Source organism: Pseudopipra pipra, chromosome 3 (assembly GCF_036250125.1).
Source record: "Pseudopipra pipra isolate bDixPip1 chromosome 3, bDixPip1.hap1, whole genome shotgun sequence".
NCBI lineage: Eukaryota > Metazoa > Chordata > Aves > Passeriformes > Pipridae > Pseudopipra > Pseudopipra pipra.
In genome coordinates this window covers 69,678,701-69,703,160 of record NC_087551.1, presented here as the reverse complement: position 1 = coordinate 69,703,160, position 24,460 = coordinate 69,678,701, and the positions used below count along the sequence as shown (strand labels likewise).

At 41.9% G+C, this 24,460-nt stretch overlaps 1 protein-coding gene across 1 annotated transcript; it reads left to right on the top strand.

Annotated features, from left to right (window-relative positions):
- The first annotated feature begins 212 nt into the window (after positions 1–212).
- On the top strand, positions 213–18,689 carry AMD1 (adenosylmethionine decarboxylase 1). Its single transcript, XM_064649760.1, has 9 exons — positions 213–758; positions 10,832–10,918; positions 12,409–12,535; positions 13,033–13,135; positions 13,971–14,013; positions 14,111–14,255; positions 15,265–15,357; positions 15,439–15,594; positions 16,558–18,689. Exons 1-9 carry the CDS (start codon positions 628–630, stop codon positions 16,696–16,698), a joined length of 1,026 nt encoding a protein of 341 aa, XP_064505830.1. The 5' UTR covers positions 213–627; the 3' UTR covers positions 16,699–18,689.
- Positions 18,690–24,460: the final 5,771 nt, after the last annotated feature.

Sequence of the window (24,460 nt, the reverse complement as noted above, 5' to 3'; positions counted from 1 at the left end):
GCCGCCCGCGCTCCATCTCCCGCTCCCTGCGGGCGGGCGCGCGGGCTGCAACGGGAGGGGCCGAGTGAACCGGCATACGGCTGGACGAGCGTCGCCGCCGCCCTATGGGAAGCAGGGAAGGGCGGACCCGAGCGGCGGCCGCCCAATGTGCAGCGCCACCCCGAGTGATGCGGGTACCTGCGGCGTATAAAGGCGGCTGCGTGCGCACTGGCCTCTCGCTTACACAGTATGGCCGGCGACATTAGCTAGCGCTCGCTCAACGCTCTTCTCTGTAACAGGGGAACACACGGACTACAAGGAACCGAACCGCATCGCCTGCCCGCACCCCCGCTCGGACTGTAACCCGCTCACACACGCTCACGCCGCATCCGCCGCCGCGCACTCCGGGTGGTTTTCGCCCGTTTGAAAAAAAAAAATATCTTTCCTTCTTCTACTTATTCTCTTTTTTTTTTTTTCTTTTTAAATTAATATTAAGCAAATCCCCCAGAAGGTAAAACCCGCCCGGGACGGACTGGGACCCGGCGGCGGCAGCGCGGCCCGTGCAGCAGCAGCGAACGGTGGCGGCCGGGGGCGGCAGTTTGGTTGTCGTTTAATTTCTGTGGTTGTTGGTTGCCGAGTTGTCTCACCATGAAGGAGAGCGGTGCACACTTCTTCGAAGGGACCGAGAAGCTGTTGGAGGTGTGGTTCGCCCGGCAGCAGCCCGCGCAGCAGGAGCCGCACCAGAGCAAGGGGTCCGGCGACCTCCGCACCATACCCAGGTCCGCGAACGGCCGGCGCGGGGTGGGGTCGGGGCGGGGGGCAGCGCTGCCCCCGGGGGGGCGAGAGGGTCCCTGAATGGCCCGGGTGTGGCGGCGCTTGGGGGGGCGATGGCGGCCGCGCCAGGGGGAGGCAGGTTCCGGGGTGGCCGTCGGTGGGGGCTGGGCGCTGCCGGCCGCCTTCCCCCTCCCCCGGTGACAGTCCCGGCATCTGCCCGCTGGGGGTGACCTTCCGCCGCCCTCCAGAGACCCCCCGAGCAGGGAGCCTCCCCTCGTCCTGGCCGCCGGCGGGAGGTGGGGGTGCCGGGGACGGAAGCCATTCCGCGCCGCCACCTCGTGCAGCCCCGCGCGGTCCCTGCTGGCAACATGTGGCGGCGGCGGGGAGCGGAGAGCCGGGCGTGTGCCGCCGGCCGGGAGCGCCCGCGGGGCGAGGCGGGAGTGTCGCAGTGCTGCTCCCGGCCGGGGGCACGGCGGCGGCGCCCACCGCGCTGCGGCGGTGGCTGGCCCCGCTCGTACAGGCGGCGTCGGGATGAGAGAGCTCGGGAAAACCCTGCCTGCGCTGTACTGCGGGGAGCGGGGGCCCAGGAATCTCGTTCCCAGTTAATGAAAGCTGGGAAGGGCCATCCCTCTGGTTAACGCGGCGAGGATTGATGGTTCCCTCACATGGCCGGTTTGGCGGCGACCTCCGGCACTGCGTAGCCGGACAGGGTCCGTACAGCGGCTGTCGCGGAGAGAAACAGGCGATAGACGGGGACCCTTCCCGTGTCTCCCTGTGGCGTGGGAAGCACCGGAGTGAGGGAGGCGCTGGGAACGGGGGTGTCCCCTCCTCCCCGTTGGAGAAGTGTGGCCGGAGCCGCGGTTTACACGTGAGTCCCCTGGCCGCGCTCCCGGGCCGCGCGGCCGCTCCCGTGGCTCTCCCCATTGAGGATCGAGGCCAATGGGAGCGGGGAGCCGCGGAGGGCCGGGCCCGCGCCCGTCACCCAATGGGCATCTGGGGAATGCGCTGGCGCCTCGCTCGCCGCCGCCTGGGGCGGGGAGGGAAGGCCCGGGGCCCGCTCCGCTCTGGACGCACGTGTTCGGGACCGGCTCCCGCCGCTCCCCGCCCGCCGCCCAGGAATGTGCCCGCGCCGCCTTTGTTAGCGCAGGAGCCGATGGCCACCTGCCGGCACGCGGGTCGCTTTTGGAACCCTGGCGGGCCAGAGATGTCTTTACTGTATTTTATAGGGGGACAGTCTGGGAAGGCTGGAACTAGATGATCTTCAAGCTCCCTTCCAACCCCAGGCCATTCTGTGATTCTGTGGAATACCCAGACTTGCGACTTAGGGGGTCCAGCTGTAGATGTACTGAACATTGCGTTCTGGAAGTGTCAGAAAATGGTAGCTGAGAGCTTGAAGTGCAAAGCAAAATCTGCAGAACTGTGCATGAGGTTGCAGGGACAAGAATGGTATGTCGATTCTATCAGCTAACATAGTTGGAAAAAGCAGGCTTGTCCTAAGCAAACAGGGCGAATCTGAAGGTTATACTTTTGTCTGTAGTTGACTTTCAGTATGGTTAATTGTTCAGCTTTTCAGTTTTGAATGTTAGCTGGAAGATCTGGTGTTCTCAAGTGTATCCAGATCTGCCTGTGCATAAGACTGTTACCCAGTGGTCTTCAGTCAGAGAGCTTGAGCAAGAGAGCTTGGAAAGGAGGTTGTCGTGGTGTATTTAATGGTTAGAATATGTTACTGATGATAGCATCACCATTCAAAGGCGTATGCCATTTGTTTTTCCTTTGTTTTGGTATTCTTCGGCAAATTTCCTCTGTGTGTATATCAGTAGGGTTAACTATTCAAAGATCTGAGTTGCTAGTGGGCAGGTAACTGCCTTTTCATAAAACAATGTTCATGGGTAGTGGAAGCTTCATTTCTGCCATACCAGAGGCGCTGCAGAATAGGTTTACCTCTGACGTGTTGGTGTAACGAGGTAGCTTGCTCATGTAAATTTGACTTTGTGAAGCTGTTTAGACGTTTTGAAATAACATGCTTAACATGGAAATCATCAAATGTGGTTATATAGCTCTTTGAGGCTTAGTGGTGTAGCAGACACAGGGTAACAGCTTGTATAGGTAATGTCCAGTCAATCCTGGAAGACTGTTGAAAATCCTAGCTGAAATACTTGCAGATCTAAGCTGTGTAGGTGTTGGAGGATTCCTGTAGTGTTTGACTTTAAATGTGAAAGATTCCCAAAGTGCTCATTTGACTGTGTTAATATGCTGGTGTTCGAATATGCAGATGTAGTTTACAGACGGCATTCTGCAAATGCTTTCCTCGCTGACACAGTCATGCTCTCTGGTGTTCCGCTTTCCAGCTCAGACTCGTGTTTGCAAAACTGCAAACTTAACTTTTAGACTTCTCAAGAGCATTTAGTGTAATTGCAATGTAGGTACTGGGACAGTCCCTTTGTGTTGTTTAGTTATGGCTGTAAAGTTTTAATGGAGTAGATACAAACTGTTAAGTGTTTAACATGTGGTATTTAACACAGTTTCAGAGCTGTGAGCAAGCTTTGAAGATCTTTGTGTTAATTGGCTCTTAATACAAGATGTTAATTGAAGTTGCGTACTTTCTTTGGTAGGAAGCTGTGGCGTGTCTGAAAATTACTGTTAACCTGTGTCCAACAGTAATTATTAGTGATACTGTGTTTCTAACATGAAGTTTTACAAATGTTCACTTTTGGAAAACTGTTGTAATTAAATTACCTACTGCAGTTGATAGATACAGACGAAAAAACACCTGAATGCAATATTTTCTACTACTGCTAATTCTTTAGAGGTGATTGAATAAGCTAGTTTATGTTGAACAGAACTTGAAATCAAAGCTGAAACTGTAGAACAATAGCTAAATTAGAATCAAGTTGCAAACCAGTTGAGCTTGCCTTTTGTATTGTAATACCTGCTTAGTAGCGAAATGTGAGCCATTCATCTACTGAATGACTAAGCTGGTGTTCAAAGCTAAAAATTTCCATGTTGCCAAGTGCTTGTTAGGGATTAGATATTTTAAAGTCTTTGCTGGATATCATCAGCAAAAAAAGTTCTTGAACTGATGCAATTAAGATTTTTTTTTTTCCCACATATTTCCTCCTATGAGCAAGCTTGCTTTCTGGATAAAAGTTTGGATTGAGTGTACTGTATTTCAGAAAACATCTGTGACTATTGCTTTAATACATTCAGTAAAAGTTCCAACTAAAAAAGTATTGAACATGGGCTTTACTTTGCTGTTAAGTTTTGGGGTATTTTTGTTGACTTTCTAATGAGTTCTGCAAAGAGGTCTTGTGGTTGAAATAGTGGCAAGCATCTGAAGATGCTTACCCTGCTTATGTTCAGCAGTGGAATGAAGTTAATGCTTTTGTGGTCTCAAAATAATTGGCTTTAATTTTAGTGCTCGTTCTCACCATGCTTTGTAAGGCATGGTTTTTAAAAATAGCCTTAAACCATGTATAAAAACTGGAGGATTTGCTGAAAACATGATGAACTTGCTGTGAGCCCTGGATTTCCATGGTGATTTTGTAGTGCATTCACTATTCCCACAGGAGACTAAGCTGTTTATTCCTTCAAATGTGCAACTATGCATTTTACATCTCAAGGGTTATCATGATCTTGAATGTACACAAGTTTGAGACCTTAAGTTAATGATGCAAGTAGTAAGAGCCCGTATGTCAAGCATTCAACCCTGAAGAATACTCTGAAATTATTTATGAACTTTTAATCTGCTTCCTATTTGTCTATATTATGTGAACACACAAGCTAGAGAAAACTGCAGCAATGAGCAATATGGAGTGACACTTGATACCACATTTTGATCCTGTGCTACAAGAAAGCTTCCAAGCACCCATATACATATAGTCAGGCATCTAAGTCCTGTAAATATTTGCTTTGTACTGCACCCTATAGCCTGAGTCAGCTTACTGCTGCAGTGCCGCTGCACCTCTACCCCTTCCCCCAGTCCTGAAGACCACAACAAGAGTTATCTACCTGTTTTCTCAAACAGTGAAGGTACAAGGAAGCTGGGCCATGAGCCCTGTTCTAACTCTTACTCCTGCAGTGCTTCGGAACAAAACTCAGTGGAGTCTGGAAAAGAAGGCAAGATTGTGCTAAGATAAGGGCTTCTGTCACTGTACTTGCTGAGCCTTTTTGTGCGTGATGCAAGGTTATCTAGAGAACTTTATGTAAAAATGCAGTCTTCTCCTCACCAAAATTGATATTAATCAACTAGATTTCAGCTTTCAAGTTCAAAATTACAAGTAAAGCGTGCTTGCTTGTAACTCACAATTGTAATTAAAGAACGGTTTCACACAAAGGGAATAAACCCTTTTACACTCACTACTACTGATTCTGGTACTGTTTGCAGGCAGTGAAGACTTAAGTTGAAGACTTGATATTTTCCTACCTTACCACTGAAACTGCTAAAGAATTTGTTTAGTCGCTTTCTGCCTGGTCCCTTAGTGGGACTCTGGAGAGCATCTTATTAAAATATGTGGGTCCTGGTGTATTCCCCAAAGGGCTTCCCTAATGGCTGTTTATGCAGCCAAGAGAATGGGAAGATTTGAGGCTCATGGTGGAGTTGCTTGCCTTACAGTATGTTCCTTCTGGAGAAGGTTACACTCAAAGTGGCCTTGAATGTTGCTTGTAATTCTTGCTGTGCCTGCTGGGGCTCATGCTTCTTAAACACCTTGGGTGTCATGTATGTTTTGTGCTTTGGAGTCCCTATTCCATGTACACTGCTGTAGCTGCAGTAATGATGTAAGGCCTTCAACGGGAGAAATATGGAGCCTTCGAAGCACTGTCTGTGGTTATCTGTGCCATTGCTGAAATATCTTGGTTTGATTTGGAAATGATGCTCTAAGTAGTTGGCTTGGGATCTTCTAGGTAAGAAGTATTTTGTGAGGAGTACTGCATAAAATCACTTCTAATGTGCATGTAGTTTTCCATTCAGGTGCCTGCCTTTAATTCCGATTAAATGCATGTCCCTGAAGAGTTTCTTAAGTTTAAGATAAGGGGGATGCGGACAGTCTCTCTGTACATCTACCCACAGAGCATATAGAGGGTGTGGCACTTTTGTGCACCTCACAGATACTGCTGAAGTAAAATTATCAAGTTGCCAGTGCCTTGGGTCTGAACTCAGGCTGTGAATGTGGTTCAAGGTAATCTATCTTAAACAGCAATTTATGAACTAAATTCTAATTCCAGTAGAAAATAATTCACATGCAGCTGTCTACAGAGAAATACACGAGCTTTAGTACATGAGGAGGTGCTTTAAAAAGCTTGTGACTTCTGTAGTCTGTACTGTACCTGTTTCAGGACTCTTGAAACCAATGTTGCAACTCTGCTGACACTGATACTTAGCCAGCTTTCCTGTGTCTCAGCTACATCTCTTCAGCGTAGGCAGTTTAGACATGGCATTAAGCTTGACTGTCTGGATCATGGCATTGATAGGAATGTGCCTACTTAACTGGAGCCTGCTAATGAGGTAACTGTTATATCTGTGGCTCCTAAAAATACTTAGTAGGTAACAGGTGAGGGGATAAAAGGCTGCTCTGCAGTTGAATGCTTGATGTTAAAACAAAGTCTTACAGTAAAGATTAAAGTGCTTATTACTTTTGGTACTACAGACTTGTCAGCTATTGTATTTTAATGAAAAGCTATGCAAGAGTATGTATACAGCCTAAGCTGTCTTTAGTAGTTTCATATGATTTATTTCCTAAGAATTCCTGCACTACTGCAAAACATCTTTTCCTCCCAGTGCCGTCTGGCTGCCTTGGCAAGGTGCTGTTACTGGGGTGGTGGGGTAGCATGCTTGTGGAGGCTATTAATTGCTGATAAGAACAGGTTCTTGATGTAGTTCTTTATCTCTTTAAATTGCTGTTAGCACCTTCCCAGTTGGCCCGAAACAGCAGTATTGTGCCTGATAGGCTTGACTTGTGTTAAGAACAAGTTTTACCCCCGAAGGTAAAAGCTTAGGGGCCAGTAACTTGCGTTCAAAAGCATGGTTTATATCTGGCAAGGAAAACATGCTTCATAGCTTATTCATTCTTTATTCCTGCGAAGTATGAAATAAAGGAGCAAACATGATGGTTTAGGACTTGGTTGTGAGGCACTGTTGACTATTTATTACAGACTTTAGGCATGCTTCCTGAAATTAAGATACTTCTCAGTTGTAATAGTTTTTCCCTACTGATATACCTGGTTGGCAATTTGAATGGAAGTTATTTGTACTCTGGTAACAAGTCTGTTGATAAGGCACTAAATATTGCAGTATAGGTAGAGGAGTGGATTGCTGAACTTGATTTTTTTTTTCTTTTGGCTAAGTCAGATATAGAACACAACTTTCTACCATTGAAGCAAGTACAGTTTTTCATACTTCAGTAGATGTATTCCATTTACATTTGCTATTCTCTGAGAATGTGCAGCCATTTAAGATGCAATATGCTTGCCAATTGGAGAAACTAATTTAACTTTGGATAAGTGGCAGTTATTTGAAACTTGAGAAATGGGATTTTAAAGCTTTGCAATGAAGCAGTCAATAAGCCCACAACAGTGAGGAGCTAATTTCAAGTGTGTTTTTGCAGATCTGCTGCAGAACTTGCTTCCAGTGAGAGCTGCCAATGACTCTCTCAGATCATACTCTACTATGCTTGAGTATAGGACAGCAGTTTCCAAACTGTGATTGTCCTGATGTCTGGCTATGGAAAATAATTTAGGAAATAGTAATGCCATGCACACTGATCATTGAAAAAGGAGTTTTGAAGAGCAGAAGCCCATGATAGCATTTTATTGAGAATTAGTCTTTTATTTTTCCCCCTGTTTCAGTTGGAGGCTTTGCTTCCAAGTTCAAACTTAACTCAGTAATGAAATAAGTAGTGTTGTGAAATATTTGAGTTACTAGTTTTGTCAATTTTTACTTGACAAAAAATGTGCATAGCTGCAGTACATGTACTGATAACCATTGAAATACTATTTTTAAGGTGGATTTTTTTTTGTTTCTACATTAAGTGTGGGTAGACACTGCTTCTCTCAGCTAGTGATGCTTACATAATTATACAGATTTTTTTAAAAAAGGAGGAAATGCAAGAGTTAGACTTATTGTGAGCTTAATCTACTTGGTACAAAGTAGTCCCAGATGTTCTTCCTTAGCTGTGCTTTAAACAATGGACCATGCCAAATACTAAGGTCATCTTGTTTAAATAGATTATGTTGGATCAAATCCAGCCTTTCTTTAGTTTTCTGTACTTAAGTTTAAAATGTATATAGATACAGGCCAGTATCTCTGCAAAACTTCTCCCAAGTCTCATCCTGGGTGCTGCAACCCTTTGTTAGTCTGTGTATGCATCTAAAGCAAACCTGGCATCTTGTCCGTTTCAAATTGCAGTTTTTTTCCTTGATGCTGCTCTAATCATCAAATTATGAACTTGCCCTTTATTTGTGTAAAGGCTGAGCACATAACATTTAGTATATGCTTAGCTGTGGTTTCTGTTGTATAACAGTGAAGAATTGAGCAAAGGTCCCTAAATACCATACCAGCTGTAGTACTAACAAGCATAACTAGGGACTTTCTTTGCATGGTGGGCTTTGGACTTAACATGCAATATTGTGTTGTTGATACTATGCTGTACTGACCCCTCATTGTTGGACTACTTGAAGACCAAAATTTGTACATTTTCTTCTGCTAATGTGTTTGAAACTTAAACAAGCCATTTCCCTGAAATGTGTGCATGGAGTTGCACTACAGCAATACTTAAAAGTGTCACTTGTCTGCATCAAGCTGAGGTTTTGACTGTCTGACCAGGTAAGAAGCTTGTGAAGGCTGAGACGTATGCTCTTGCAAAGCCTAAGATAGTTACATGCCCATTAATACTTAGGAAAGTACAAAATCAGATTTGTAGTAATGTACATATGGGGTTAGTGCAGCTCAGCATTAGGGAACCCTTCCTCACCTTTCATAAATGCTATGTCAGACACTGGGTGTTTCTTTAATGGCAGATGAAATGTTGTCAGTAGCAGTGCCAGAATGATTTGAACAATTTAAAACATTACTTAGTTCAATTCACAGGAAGAATGTAATAGGATGTTAAAGGGAAAACATTAAGGGTGGCAAACTTACGCTGGTGGGTTGTAGCCAGAGAAACTAAATCTTTCAGTATTCTTGTCAGTGAAAGTGTGATTTTTTTTTTCTATATGTTTCACTCCTTGCATTTACCAGGTTTTTCAAGTTGAGCAGCCACGTGCATTTTCATATACACTTGAATATTAAGAACAGAGCTAAATCCAGTCAATGACATAAGCATAGAGCTGAATAAATCTGTGGGGCTTGAGATGAGCATTAAAAATAATCTTTTAATTTGATATGCAGATTTGAGTGTCTGTGCTGTCATGTCTATAGTTGCAGAAGAGTATTTCATCAAGGGTCACTAACTGGGATGGTAGGGTAAACCTCACTTTGATTTTAAGTATCCGGTTTTATCACTGAATTTGGAAGCTTGTTCAGATGTGCTCTTAATTGTGAGTGCTTTTAAAATGTGTAGGATTTTCTTAAACTCATTTTTAATAGCTTCAGTCTCATTTAAAAGGAGGCTATAGTGTGAGTCTGTAAGTTAAGTGTTCTGGTTGAATCATGTATAAATATACTATTCTGGTGTAATGCTGAGTATTAGTAGTAAAGGTACAGAATTCAGTTTCAGGAGTCATTCTCCTGAATTAGAGAATTGAGGGAGAAATTAAGGCATTTATTTGCTGGAGCGTTTAGAAAAGCTGAAGAACATCTGGATATTTTAATTATACTTACAGCAGAATCTAAAACTTTGACTTTGTGAACTGACCAATTTTCTGAGGGGAAAGATTGGTGGCTATTGGAGGAAGCCTGCCAATGGAATTAACAGTGAGTGCTCTGTCCTGAAGTACAACTACAGGGCTTTTGTGGTGTCAGTAAAGGGTGAGAGGTCTGACTCCTGAGGACGGATTATGCTGACAGTTGTATGGGCAAGCTAAGCTTGCTTGGTGATGAAAAATTGGCACTTCTTTCGTGCTCCCAGCTGCAAAGGGTCCTGCAGCATTTCCAGCTCTGCTGATGGGTAGCTTAGTTTTATGCTGGGTTAGTAAATCTCTTGGTTCGTGACAGGTCTGGGAACAAGAGCCAGCACGACCTGCAGGTGGAACATGCTGTGGGAAGGGAGGGATGGGAGAAGTAGGACAGCTGGCAGTCTTGTATTTTGTGACGTCAGGATGCTGTATTTGTTCCTGTCTTATTTATAGCAAAATTGACTATATTGGATTCTACTAATCTGATGTAGACACAAGACTTAAGTTGACAACTAAAGTAGTTTTTTGCAAGTCTGTCCTTTCTGATTAGGACTTGAAATATTAAACTTTTACATTTATACTGAAATCTAGCACTGTGGCTTCAACTTGCCCTGTATGACAATAGTTTGGTTTATTTTCTTTTAAGTATAATATTTGAAACTCTTATTTACTCTAAGTCTTCTATATCTTCTAGAGGTAGAAGAAATTCTGTGATCCCGATTGATCAAAGAGGAATTCAGGCCATTGAAATCTGTTAGTTTTTAGGGATGGTTTTCAGCTAAATTAGGAACTTGACTCTATGCTGATCAATTAAAACATCTTAATGCTAACTTGCTGGTTTATTACTCAAGTAGTTGCCAATGACTTCTGATTGAAGTGTATGGAGGTTCAACCTAAAGCATACCTTAAAATTAATTGCTATAACTTATCTTTGTACATGTGGGATGCAGGATTTAAGGTTATCTTGACTCCCTTAGTTAGAAGCTTGGGGTTGCTGTTTGGCAGTTGTCTGCATGCAGCAGACTACAGTAACAGCTTTTGATGAATACTTAGCCATTGAGAGCTAAGAAATTGGATGTTACTGTTCTAGGCAGTCCCTATATAAGAAGTCTTCCTATTTTGTGCTCTCAGATCCAGTAACTCAAGACAAGAGCTCTAGTCTTGTTTGGGCTACAATTTTTACCCGGGACTCCAGAATGCTTTGGTTTGTTTAACCTGTTGTTTGTGCTTTTCTGTAATTCCTTTACAGGATTGAGTGGGACAAACTTCTGGAGAATGTGCATTGTTTGATCATAAGTGTGACAAAAACTGACAAGCAGGAAGCTTATGTACTCAGGTAAGCCACTACTGCATTCTTTTAGTCTCTTAAGAGGTGGAAAAGTGAAAGCTGTCATATGGGACCAATTTTGGGTTAATATGCTGCTGTTGATGGCTACAGCTTGCAGGGATCTGCTAATCACAGTACTCTCATGCTTCTGTTAAGAGGTGGAAATGTCTTCGCAGTTACCACTGTTTCTTTTTTCCTCTAACTGAAAAGATTGATGGAGCTGTGGTGGTTCTGCACCTGAACACTGAATTTTGTCCGGGGGGTAAATAAGTCTCCCCAGTTAAGAGGCTTGGTATTGCGTCAGCAAAATAGTGCATATAGGTGTCACTTATAGATCAGCAAAAAAACTGTATCAGTAGATTGGCTTTAACTGCAGATAATATGGAACAACCCTTCCATCTGAGCTAAGGACATCTATAAAAATGTAGCTTTCCTGAAATCCTGGAATTTTTGTGTTGTGCAGCAGTTAGTTGTAAGGACACTACTTTCGCCATGTGTTTTTCATCTTGCAAAATACTTTCTTGCTTTTTCTATGTGAACTTTACAGATACATTTGACATTCTCTGCTTTACTTCAGATTACAAATACTGAAGCTTTTGTACTCTGAAAGACTGTCTTGAGGGCAAGGTTGGGCTTAAGAGCAAGCTAGTCAAAGCTAGTCAAAGAAACTGTGCTGAAGTCTTATTTCTTCAAGCTTCATGTATTTTAAAAAAAATTCTGAAAAGAGTCTAGCTAGTTACACTGCATCTTGGATGAAATATAGTCTTGACTTTGAATTTGTAAACAGCATTCCAAATTGCGTTATTTAAGCTAATTTTTACTCCTGTTGTTCAGTTACTTGGTGAAAACGTACTTGTTAAGCGTGTTTAAATATTCTGGATGTAGTATCAATGCCTATCTTCAGTTCAGTGGAACTGCAGTTAAGTATCTGACTTAGTTTATGTATAGTTAATTTCTGTATCTTTACAGGCATATCATATAGCTGTACCTGTATAGTGAGACTTCATGTTCCTGTGGACTGGTGCTAATTTACCTCTTTCTAGTAGTCTGCTTTCCTAGAAGATGCAGCCAGACAACTTATTAAATTCTGTTAAGACTTTTGCCTTATTTGAGTTCACCTTCTCATAGGCTTTGTCAGCTGAAAAAGATTACAAGTTTGTTCTATGTCAGAGTTAAGACATTCCATTCAATGTCTACGCTGTGTACCCAGTTTACAGCATGTTTGTATTTCTCAAATAGTTTGAGGATGTCTAATACATGTATTATGTCTTCCTGTAGTGGGGTATCTCCATAATACCATGCTTGGAGCAAGTATTTGTTTTGGGAAATCATAATTGCTCTCAAATGTTAGCTGAAATCTACAGTTTTGGTCCATTTGCCAAACATGTTTATGTACCATATGCTGAATACTCAGACTAATGCATTTGGTGGGGACAAGAACTAAGAGCTGGATTGTTTTATGTAGAGCACTTAATATATTTTTCACACCTTTTTTACAGTGAGAGTAGCATGTTTGTCTCCAAGAGACGTTTCATTTTGAAGACGTGTGGTACCACCCTCTTACTGCAAGCACTGGTTCCCCTGTTGGAGCTTGCTAGGGAGTACAGTGGGTTTGACTCAATTCAGGTAAGGTGTCAAAAATGTTGCATCTTCCTTAGAATGTACACAAACCTTTTTTACCACTATTTCAAATTCACTGATTCTATTAAATATTCTGGAACTTTGACATTTATGTACGCTTCCCATAATGGGAAGATTGTAGTATAAGATTGCTCTGCTGTAGCATTTATCCTTCTGTTTGCCTCTTAACGGGTGTGAACTATCAAATGATATTGTGCTGAGTTACTTAAGGGTGAAAGACTTCTGTGCCCATGCTGTCAGTGCTGAAGTCACTGGAGTTTTCTAGTGGAAAACAAGTTTGGAAGTAAGCTGTTTCCTATAGCTTAGAAATTAAGATAATAATAACCATATGCCTCTGAAATGGGAATAAAGGTAGCAGTGTTTTGACAGTGAAAACTTTAGGTCCTGTAAAAGTTTATGATAAATGCTTGCATTTTTCTAAATTTTTTAATTTTACATGGGTGGATATGTTCAATATCTAAGATGCACCTTTATTTTTTCAGAGCTTCTTTTATTCACGTAAGAATTTCATGAAGCCTTCCCACCAGGAGTACCCACATAGGAATTTCCAGGAAGAAGTAGAGTTTCTTAATGAAATTTTCCCAAGTAAGTTCATGAAACTTCAGCAAAGTTGTACAGCTTGTGTGAAGGGTTGATGTTACATGGGAAGTGACAAGCAGTACAATAGGTACAGGCTGCCAGGCCATGCATTCAGCAGTCCTTGCATAAAAATGAAGAGCTGTTTACTGAATTTGTGCTGCTAGCTTGCCAAGATCAAAATTTAAATCATAGTAAGCTTGATGTTTAGCACCCTGTGTTAACTGAGGTCATCTTCAGACTTCTAAACAGAGTGTAGTAAATCACTCTGCAGGATCTAGCTTTCACTAACCCTAAAAGCCCTGTCAAAAGCTAGGATAGTAATTTAAACTAACTAATACACTGAAGAAAAATGTGGGCTTTTCTCAGAAAAGTCACTGTGCCAAAAATTTAATTTAAACATTTAATAAAATTTAGTAAAGTTTAAAACTTACAGGAAGAATCTTAAATTTTAAATACTGGCAGAAAAGTTTTTTTTGAAGGAACATGGAAGCTGTGGTACTCATCTGAGTTATTTGAAAATAAATGCAAATCATAAATGTATTTAATAGAGGCTTAAGAGTACCAGGGTTTCTCTCTGTGCATAGCAAAAGCTGTAATCTGAATTTCCTGCTAGTAGGCTCTCAGCTGGGGTGTCCAGACTCGCTTCTGAGGGAACCTCCTTTTCTGATTAACTTTGCATTCCTGAAGCTAAATGCCTGGTTATTTGACACAGATGCTGACTGTATCAGTGAACCTCATGGGGTTCTGTGAAAACTTCTGTCTTTAAATATGAGATGAATATAATATTTTTCATAAATGTTCAGCTGTGATGCATTAACTGGAGACTTCTTGTCTTGTCTAGATGGAGCAGCTTATTGCATGGGGCGTATGAATTCTGATTGCTGGTATGTATGTGAAGACTTGGAAGTCTTTGGGGCTTACAGTAGAACATAACTTGGTGCTTTTAATATATATTACATATGTGATTTGTATTTTCCATAGGTACCTGTACACTCTGGATTTCCCAGAGAGTCGGATATCCAATCAGCCTGATCAGACACTGGAAATTCTGATGAGTGAGCTTGACCCAGTAGTTATGGACCAGTTCTACATGAAAGATGGTGTTACTGCAAATGATGTCACTCGTGTATGTTTGCTTGAAAACTAATAATTTTGGGGAACGGTGGAAATCGGGCAACAAAATGTTTCATTTAATTACCATTTAATAGAAGGCTTATTTTGTGGTAGGAAAGATTTAATAGAAAATGTCAGGTTAATGCCTTAGGCGTAAAATGGATTTAACTCTAGAATGTTCTGGGGAACATCATATTTTCAGTGCCCCTGCTTTAGTGTTTTGAAAGGAGCAATATATAGTGTTTTGGATGATTGAAAGCTTTTACTCTGAAAAATGGAGGAGTAGGAATAAAACCACAATTTGAGTAACTTTGACTGAAGGATGTGGATTATGAGGAGTAAGGCTTAGACCGAAGATAATGAATCCAAAGGTTATCTAGGTATCAAAATCAAGGAACCATTTGGATGGGGGGAAGGGCACACTTGGGGTCTAAGCATAACTTGATGGTTATGCCTCCTTTTCCCCTTTTTCCAAATGGGGAAGTCGTATGACATGAACAAATTTCTCTGACAAATACACTACTTCATCTTGTTTTCTGTCTTAGGCTTTGATTCTCTTATTTGCTACTGAGATTTGGATGTACCTCAGGTATTATGTGGGATTTAGAAGTGCTTGGGATTGCACTTTTATTCTAGAGTATAAAGTAGTATATCTTTACTCTGGAGTAAATGTAAATAGGCTTCACTTCTTGGACAGTGGTTGAACAGAAGCTCCACTTGCCATTTCAGCAGCAAAAGCAACTGTTTTAGAATTCTAAGCTTTTCCCTTGTCTTGGATGTGTGCAGCTTGGTTCTGTAAGAGGCAGTGTAATAAATAACTGAGTGACAAGGTGCATACAAGTTATTTGGTGACAGGATGCAAAGCAAGTTCATCTGCAGTGGTACAAATTACCAAACTGACTTGTTCTTGGGAGAACTCTGATGTCCTGCCCCCTAAATGTTGATTCTACCTTTGAGTGAAATCTAAACAAGTGTAAGGATGTATCATAAACTGAGTTGTTTAATTCTAACTTCTATTTCAGATGAGTGGAATTCGTGACCTGATACCAGGTTCTGTTATTGATGCTACAATGTTCAATCCTTGTGGGTATTCAATGAATGGGATGAAATCGGATGTAAGTTTTGCACTCATTGATAATTAACATACTGATAATTAATAAATATTTGGTGGTAACAATACATTTTTTTTTTTTCAGGGAACTTACTGGACTATTCACATCACTCCAGAACCAGAGTTTTCTTATGTTAGTTTTGAAACAAACATAAGTCAGACCTCTTATGATGATCTGATTAGAAAAGTTGTGGAGGTTTTCAAGCCAGGAAAATTTGTGACAACCCTCTTTGTTAATCAGGTGAGTTTTCTTGCTTTAGCTTGTCAGCTTATGAAATGCACACAGACACAAATAAAGCAAAGCTAGAGATTTTTAGTGGTGATTAAGTTTCCAGTTTGCCTTTATATGGGGATGATAGGTTCTTCAGAAAGTAAAAATACTCTTCACTATTGCTTTGGCATGTACTAAATCTGATCTCCAGAGTTCTTCAGAAATACTAAGATGAGGCAACCCAGTCTCAGTATTCTGATGACTTCCTGTGCCGTTCTTAATGGGCATAATTTCTTGCTTTGGCACTTTTCTGGATTTGCCTGCAGCTGTCAGTTGTAGAAGTGCTGCTATTAATGGTGATGCTGCCAGCTGTCATAGAACCATAGAATGTTTTGGGTTGGGAGAGGCCTTAAAGATCATTTAGTTTCAACCCCCCTGCCATGGGCAGGGATGCTTTTCACTAGACCAGGTTGCTCAGAGCCCCATCCAGTCTGGCCTTGAACACTTCTGGGGATGGGACATCTGCAACTTCCCTGGACAACCTGTTCCAGTGCCTCACTACTCTCACAGCAATGAATTTCTTCCTATTATCTAGTCTGAACCCACCCTCTTTCAGTTTAAAGTTGTTCCCCTTTGTCCTATCACTACATGCCCTTGTTAAAATGTCCCTCTCCAGCTCTTCTGTAACCCCTTTTAGGTACTGGCAGGCTGCTTAAAGGTCCTCCACAAGCCTTCTCTTCTCCAGGCTGAACAACCCTAACTCCTTTCAGCCTGTCTCTGTAGGAGAGGTGCTCCATCCTCTGTAATGGTTTGCAGCATCACATGTAGGGAGCAGAATCGCTGCTTGGGAATGAAATTTCCTGTAGCACTGTCAGGCACAGATTTGAAGCATGTTGGTAATAAGTATCACAAGAACTACATATGAAATACATGGTATGCTAGTCCATCTTTAAATGCCAGTTTAAAAATAACTTTTACCTTTTTGTTTTCTAGAGCTCTAAATGTCGCACAGTGTTTTCCTCTGCCCAGAAGATTGAAGGGTTTAAACGTCTTGATCACCAGATTGCCCAATTCAGTGATTATAATTTCGTTTTTACCAGTTTTACAAAAAATCGCCAGCAACAGCACAGTTGATTAAAAATGAAGAAAAAGCGCAAAAAGAAATCCCATATAGAAGGTGGTGGTTGCTTTCTAGTTAATGATTCAGGGGGCCATGTTTTCCACTCCCACCACCTTGTAGTTTTGGAAAGCCCTAGGTGTAATCTTAGTATAACCGTTTTGAATTGTATGCATTATTATATCAAGGAGTTAGATATCTTGCATGAATGCTCTCTTCTGTGTTTAGGTACTCTATGCCACTCTTGCTGTGAAATTGAAGTGCATGTAGAAAAATCTTACTGTATGAAACTTTACAACACTTGTAAAAATGATTCAGGTAGAATTACACACAATATAGTTTTTCTCCAGGTATCACCAAAAATTCCCCACAGACAAGGCTTTCGTCCTCATTAGACTTTAGCCTCAACCTACTCACTGGGGACAGTTCTCTGTTAAATTGTTGCTCTGTTTTTGTTTTTTTTTTTTCATCTATGTTGTGATTTCAGTCTAAAACAGTTTTTGACAAACTTCTATGATTTCTAATGAAACTGATTCTTAACACTTTCATATTTGGAGAAAGTTCTTAAAACAGTTACAAATTGTTTTGCTACTACAGGTGGTGGTTGATTTATTTTTAAATCAGACTGACTTTTCATGCTCTAATAAAGCTTATAGGAATTTGCTCAGCTCTACTGTAGTACTGGGCTAATACATTGGTCTTTCACCTTTAGTAACTTGGGTATCGGTACTAGTGCAGGCTAAAATTTGTCTTACCTTAATGCTCATTTATCTGTCCACAACCCCAAGCTGTCACACCGCTACACGACAGAATTTGGAGAAGGTCCAAGTCTTGATTAGGAAAAGAGCAGAGCCAGAATGCAAGTGCTTTGGCATAGTTGTGTGACAGCTTTGCAAAGTGCAAGTTCATGTTGGCACCAGACATTTTCTGTCCTAATCACCTGTTATGTCAGACTAAGAAGTTGGTGCTTTTGAGCACTGGCAGGTAGATATAGTGGAGGAGTGGAATTTGCCAGTCTGGATGTGTTGATTGGTTTGGATTATTCTCAGTAAAACCTGTGACCTACTGTAAAGAGTGCTTCTAAACTGGTCCAGTGTCTCTTCATTTTGTTGTTCCAAGCAAAGCTAATGCCTCTATCTTGTGACAGTCCTGTGACATAGTTGTGCATGTGACTTACGTTGTATTTGAGTGTTGTGACTTCATCTGTTTTTTCCTCCTAATTGCTAAGGTGGTTCCTCTTACTGTGACTTGAGGGCATTAAGTGAAGGCATAGAACAAGAACTGTCTGGGACATCTGGACAGCAGTGAAGTAGAATGCTATTCATGGAGCATGAATAAGTCACTTCAATGGGTATTGACTAAAATGCAGGCTTTAAAGAGCTGGCACCCTTTCAGCTGTGTTTGCAAATACTGGGATTTTAACAGCTGTGAGACCAGTGTGTTAACTACAAAATTGAGATATTTCCCCCCCCTTGTCCTTGCAATGTTTTGACTCTTTCTGGTTTGATGCAATGGTTTTTCTGTTCCTTCCATATTTATAAATGAAGCACTTTTTCAGTGCTTATAAACTGAAGTCTACTTGGTTAGAAATCAAGTGGTTGGAACATTTGGATTTTTTTTTATATTTTAAGCATATTATTGATGTTCTTTACCAATATTATCAATTACATGCTGTAAATGGCACTAAAGCTTTTTGGTGTTAATACTGAGGACCAATATTTGTGGTTTTTTGTTCTTACATTGTCCCAATTGTTCTGACATTGGTTGGCTTGAGGTCCTTTAAGTAGACTGAGGTTCCCTTTTCAAGTAATACTGAAATACATGATTTAAAAAAAGAAGCATAAGCCTCGGCTATAAAAATGAAAGCTGTTGAATGGGTTATTGAACTATCTGGGTGATCAGGATGGGGGGAGTATGGTGTTTATAATTTCTGTGGTGTTAGACTTTGATCATTTAAAAATATCTGTACCACAACTTAACGCTTCAATAAAAGTTCGCTTAAATTGTTTGCAGTGATGATCCAGTAATTCTACCCTTAACTGTTTTCATGTCTTTTGGTACCAAATGGTTTAATTCTGAAATAGATTTATGTCCTTACTGTCCTAATTTACTTTAGATTTGCTTTGCCCTTGTAGGGGATGCATCTCCACGGTTAGCACACTAGTAGTTTTAAATGAGGCAGTATGTCAGACAAAGCCAAATGCAAATGTTTTGCTGTTGTTGAGGCTAAAACTTTTTCTAAATGGACACAAAAATTTGCCATCTTCATCTAACCTGTATTTTTTCTTCAGCATTAAATATTTTAAATAGTCCTCTGAATTCAGACAGCTCCTGTTTCTAAGTAAAAAAACTGGCATACATTTAGGGTACTTAATTAGACTGAGAGTTCAAGGTGAGGTTTGTCTCTTAAAACAAAGGAGGCATGTATCTGGATAGTAACCTAGACTAGAAGCTGGTGGCTACTGATGTCACTGCTAAGCAGATGCAACCAGCATAAGTGAAGATTTCTTGAGTTCATGTGACTTAGTCCTTTAGGAATGGTAGCTGCAGTTTACCCTCAAAGCTCTAACAATGCTGATATCCCCCAAAATCACCTAAGTAGGGAAAACTTGTGTTGTTAGTATTGGAGCTCTAACACCTTCAAACTGTTCAGTTCTGAATACAGGTTTCATCAGTCACCCAGAATCTTATCTGTGATGTTACATGTTTCTAATTGTGCTCTAGGTATTAAATAGTAACTTCTAGTTATTTCAAGTACTTACAACTGTTGAAAATGACCTACTATCTCCTCTATGAAAATAAGGAATTCCAACTTGCAGCATCAAGAGATCCTGTCTAACGATCTCAGCTGTAACAAGTTAGCAGTAATCTACCTCTGAAGAACTGTTTTCTAGACTGACCTCCACAAACTGAAGATTCATCTTCATACTTTTCTGTTTTAACTCGCTTTGCCTGAAGTTTGCAGGTTTCATGTGAAATTACTTCTCATCTTCACATTTTTTACCTCATGAGTGTCCTTCAATAATGCTCCTTTACCCCCTCTCCTGTAAAGGGTGCTTGATAGTTGACCTGAGAATGTCAACAATTACAGCAATACAAATGCAAAGCTTCCTGTAGTTATTAGCTGCTTGATATTTGTATTTGTCATAAACCAGTGGAGGAAATGGCACTGTAGCTGTAAGTCCACATGCCCACTTAATTTCTGTGAATAAATCAATTGAACAGCTATTCTAAAGGGGTAGGAAAGACTTTCCTCAGATGATTTACTGTCAGATGACAGCCAAAGGAGCACTAAGCACAAAAAGAGGGCTAAGGAGGATCTCCATTCTTTACTGGATGTGGGGGGGAACATAATGGCAAAGGGCAAGGAAAAAGCTGAGGTACTTAATGCCTTCTTTACCTCAGTCTCTAAAATAAGAGGTTTTGCTCTCCAGATACCCAGTCCCCTGAGCTGGAAGACAGGGGCTGGAATCAAGCTTCCCATAATCCAGGAAGAAAGGGTTACTGTTACTGACTTGCTACACCACTTAGAAACACACAAGTCTATGTGGTCAAATGGGATCTAAAGGTACTGCAGGAGCTGGTGAAAGACCTCGCCAAGCCACTTTGAATCATTTAGCAGCAGTTCTGGGCAGGTCCCAGTTGGCTGGAGGGTAGCAAACATGATGCCCATCTACAAGGGCCAGAATGAGGATCTGCGTAATTATGGGCATGTCAGCCTGACCTTGGTGCCAGGGAAGGTCATGGAGCAGATAATCTTGAGCACTGTCACATGGCATGTACAGGACAACCAGGCCCAGACAAGCATGGGTTTGTGAATGGCAGGTCCTTCTTTACCAGCCTGATCTCCATCTGTGACAAGGTGACCTGCACAGTGGAGGAGGGTAAGGCTGTGGATGGTGTTGGTCTGGACTTCAGTGAAGCCTTTGATGCTGTGTCCCACAGCATTCTCCTGCAGAAACTGACTGCTTATGGCTTGGATGGATGCACTGTTTGGGGGGTAAAAACCTGGCTGGATGGCCAGGTCCAGAGAGTGCTGGTGGCTGGTCACTAGTGATGTTCCCCAGGGCTCAGTGTTGGAGCGAGTCCTGTTTAGTATCTTCACTGATGATCTGGATGATGGGGTGGAGTGCTTCCTCTGTCAGTTTGTGGACTGCACCAAGTTGGGTGGGAATGTTGATCTGCTGGAGAGTAGGAAGGTTCTGAAGAGGGATCTGGACAGGCTGGGTTGTGCACTTGTCACCTCAACCTCAGGCAGTGCTACAGTCTGAGGAAAGAGTGGCTGGAAAGTGTCTCAGTGGAAAAGGACCTGGTGGTGCTAGTTGACAGCAACTGAACATGAGCTAGCAGCGTGCCCAGGTGGCCAAGAAAGCCAGCGGCTTCCTGGCTTGTATCACAAATTGTGTGGCCAGCAGGATCAGGGAAGTGGTAGTCCCTCTGTACTCAGCACTGGTGAGGCCCATGTACCTTGACTACTGTGTTCAGTGTTGGGCCCCTCAGTACAAGAAAGATATCGAGGTGCTCCAGCATCCAGAGAAGGGCAGTGGAGCTGGAGTACAGGTCCAATGAAGTGTGGCTGAGGGAGCTGAGATTGTTTAGGCTGGAAAAAAGGAGTTTCAGGGGAGGATCTTAATGCTTTCTACAACTACCTGAAAGGAGGTGGGGGTTAGTCTCTTCTCCTGTATAACAAGTGTCAGGATGAGAGGAAATGACCTCAAGTTGCCCTAGGGCAAGTTTAGATGCAATATTAGGAAAATATTTCTTCATGGAAAGGGTGGTCAGGCTGTCTGAGGAAGTGGTGGAACCACTATCCCTGGAAGTATTCCAGAAACATTTAGAGGTGGCACCTAGGGACATGCTTTAGTGGTGGACTCTAGCAATGCTGAGTAAATGGTTCAACTCTGTGATCTTAGAGGTCTTTTCCAGCCCTAACGGTTCTATGAACCCCATCCAGTCCCATGGGCTTGTGAGGTCCAGCTTTTAATAGTCTCTAACTTGATGCTGCCTGTAGTGTATGGAGCACATCTCATTCCACAAACTACTACTATGACCAAAGACCTGTGTGATTCAGAGGAGACTGACTCAGTGAAGACTGACATTCAGTAAAAGGCACTGAGTATATCAGGATTTTTTTCTGGTGCTCAGTCACCTCCTTGATTCAGCAGTCTTAAAAACTGAACTTGGCTAGTTTAGTTTTATCTCTGCCTGGGAAAGGCTTTATATTTTCTTTTGGTAGCCTGTCCTTCCTTCCATTTCTTGTGGACTTTCTGCACTTGAACTCAGTTTGGAGTGATGAGTGCTGCAGTCATGGTGTCCCAAGAAAAGAGATTGTGCTTAAAAAAGCTAATAGAAGCAATTGAAAGTCCAAGAACTGAATAATACTGGTGGTTGCAAAGCTGCGGGGGGGAATCTCATCCCGTGGCAGGGGATTTGAAACTAGATGATCTTTAAGGTCCATTCCAACCCAAACCGTTCTATGATTCTGTCTTAGACTGTATGGAGACAGAGAGGGGTGGGCATGATTAGGGCAGGTAAGAGGATAAGGTAGTTCTGTGTGCCTGAGCTCCCTGATGTCATTTCAACACAGGGCAGAAATGGAGCTGTTGACACCAATGCTGGTATCAAGCCAATTGAATAGGCATTAAAAGCCATGGGTTTCCAATCCTACACCTCTACTGTACTGTGTTGATGACAGAGATGAATCTGCTCTAGTACTCAGATCTGAGTGGTTTGACTCTAGAAGCAGGTAGTGGCTATCAGTCTGGCTGCTGGTTTGGTGGTGCAGGATTACATATTGGCAGAGATGTTGAAGCTTCCCAACTGGGATGGTGTAAACTACCCTAGTGATAATCCCCAAAGCAATGCCATCAATAACTGAATGCACAAGTCTTGGAAAAAATGCTGAGGAAGAGCTCTTGAGGTGTGGAGTTCTCCCATGCTATACAGACAAAACCGTTAGAGGTGGAAAAAATTGCTTCCAGATATATTATATGTAATCTGAAGCCTGTTGAAGTATTAAAGCCAAGCCTGTGGCCAAAGCCTAGAAAGAACAGGATAGTTCAGTGCTGACCTGTTATGTTCCCATGCAGCCACAGTAATGACAATTCAGTAGAAAGGTTAATGAACAACTGAGGAGCTACTCAGTTGCATGGAGCTAAGCAAAATGGGCTTAGCCCATTTGGGGACTTGTGTCAAACAGATGCAGAGAATCACCTGCATGTTCTCAAACATACTTAAAAACCATTCCAATTTCAAATGCATGTACAGCCACAATGTGAATGTACCTACAGGCAAGCCCTGGGAAGAGAACACTGTCATTAGGAAGATACTGAGACAGGCAGTTCCTGGTAGTTTGTTCCACTGACTTTCAATTATGTGTTTAACTTCAGGTTAAGTTACACTTGCACTTTTTCATCCTGCTTAATTTCATACTATGGGATTACTGATGGTGTGGTCTGTGGGGTATTCTGCATGTTGCTTACGGTTCAGCCAGGCCTCTGCTGTCCAGGGGAGGTTGGATTAGGGTAAAAATTGCTTATAGTGTTTGGTGTTAGTTTATTTCCTGCCAACAAGGAAGCATTGCTGGAAATAAGGTTTAACAAAATTTCAAGTTAACTGTTCAGTTTTCTTCTACTGCTTGTTATACACTGTACTTACAATACCAGAACTGCTGTTATATTTAATAATAATAAAAAAAATTAGGCAGGCCCTAGAGAGTCTTGCTTCTGCAGCTGCCTGAGAGCCATATCTTTTTAAAAATTTTACATTCTCTATAACATGCTTAGTTCTGCCTTTGGCAACTGCTATTAATTTTAAGTATATGTATACAACTAAAATATGTAAAGTCACATTTAGGAGCAAGTCCAGACATATGAATACCATAATCTCAGCATTTTTCATTCCTATATTAGCCAGAACATGAATCCGCATTTTTGTATCATAAAATTCCTAATGTGGGTACTTTACCCTAATCACTAACTCCAAATTATGTCATTTATAGCATTCCTGTTATTTTCCCTGTGTCTTTTTCTAGATTATATTGATCCTCTCAGTCCATCACTCTTTCTCTTAAAGTATTAAGATTTTGAAATAGCATGCAAGGCATCTGCAGAATCACAGAATGGTTTGGATTGGAAGGGAAATTAGAGACCATCTAGTTCCAACCCCTCTGCTATGGGCAGGGACACCTTCCACTAGACCAGGTTGCTCAGAGCCCCATCCAACCTGGCCTTGAACACTTCAGAGGAGAGGCATCCACAACTTCCCTGGGCAACCTGTTCCAGTGTCTCACCACCCTCACAGTATAGAATTTCTTCCTAACATCTAGGTCTACTCATTTTACGTTCACTTGATTAGACTTGGAGACTTGTGTTCTTTATTTGCTGCACATTGCCTAAAGCCACATTATTATCTAGGTTTATGGATGGGATACTCTGTCCAAACCATCTCTCTTGCAGCCTGAATTTGCCAGTTTTAAGGGTTCTTACAGACATGTATTTTACAGACACATTCTGATGATCTAGCATTTAATAGTTTCTAAATCTCAAATCCTATAATTTTTTTAAAGTGAAAGTCTGATATAAAACTGAAAGCATTGATAGAGTTGCTGATTTAAATAAAGACATGATTTATTTATTCCCTCAAGGTGTTGTGAAATATGAGGGGACGATGGGGAGGACAGAAAAATAAGAAAATTACTCATTCTGGTTACAGAAGATATGATTTACCCAGTGAAAACTGGCATATATAAAAACAACATAAAGCTGCAAAGGCTTCAGG

Bases quoted from the DNA above. Each gene is read 5' to 3' on its own strand.
- AMD1 (XM_064649760.1), top strand. From the start codon at position 628: ATGAAGGAGAGCGGTGCACACTTCTTCGAAGGGACCGAGAAGCTGTTG. The intron at 12,536-13,032 runs GTAAGGTGTCAA...TTATTTTTTCAG, and splicing joins GTGGGTTTGACTCAATTCAG to AGCTTCTTTTATTCACGTAA. The intron at 14,014-14,110 runs GTATGTATGTGA...TATTTTCCATAG, and splicing joins CGTATGAATTCTGATTGCTG to GTACCTGTACACTCTGGATT.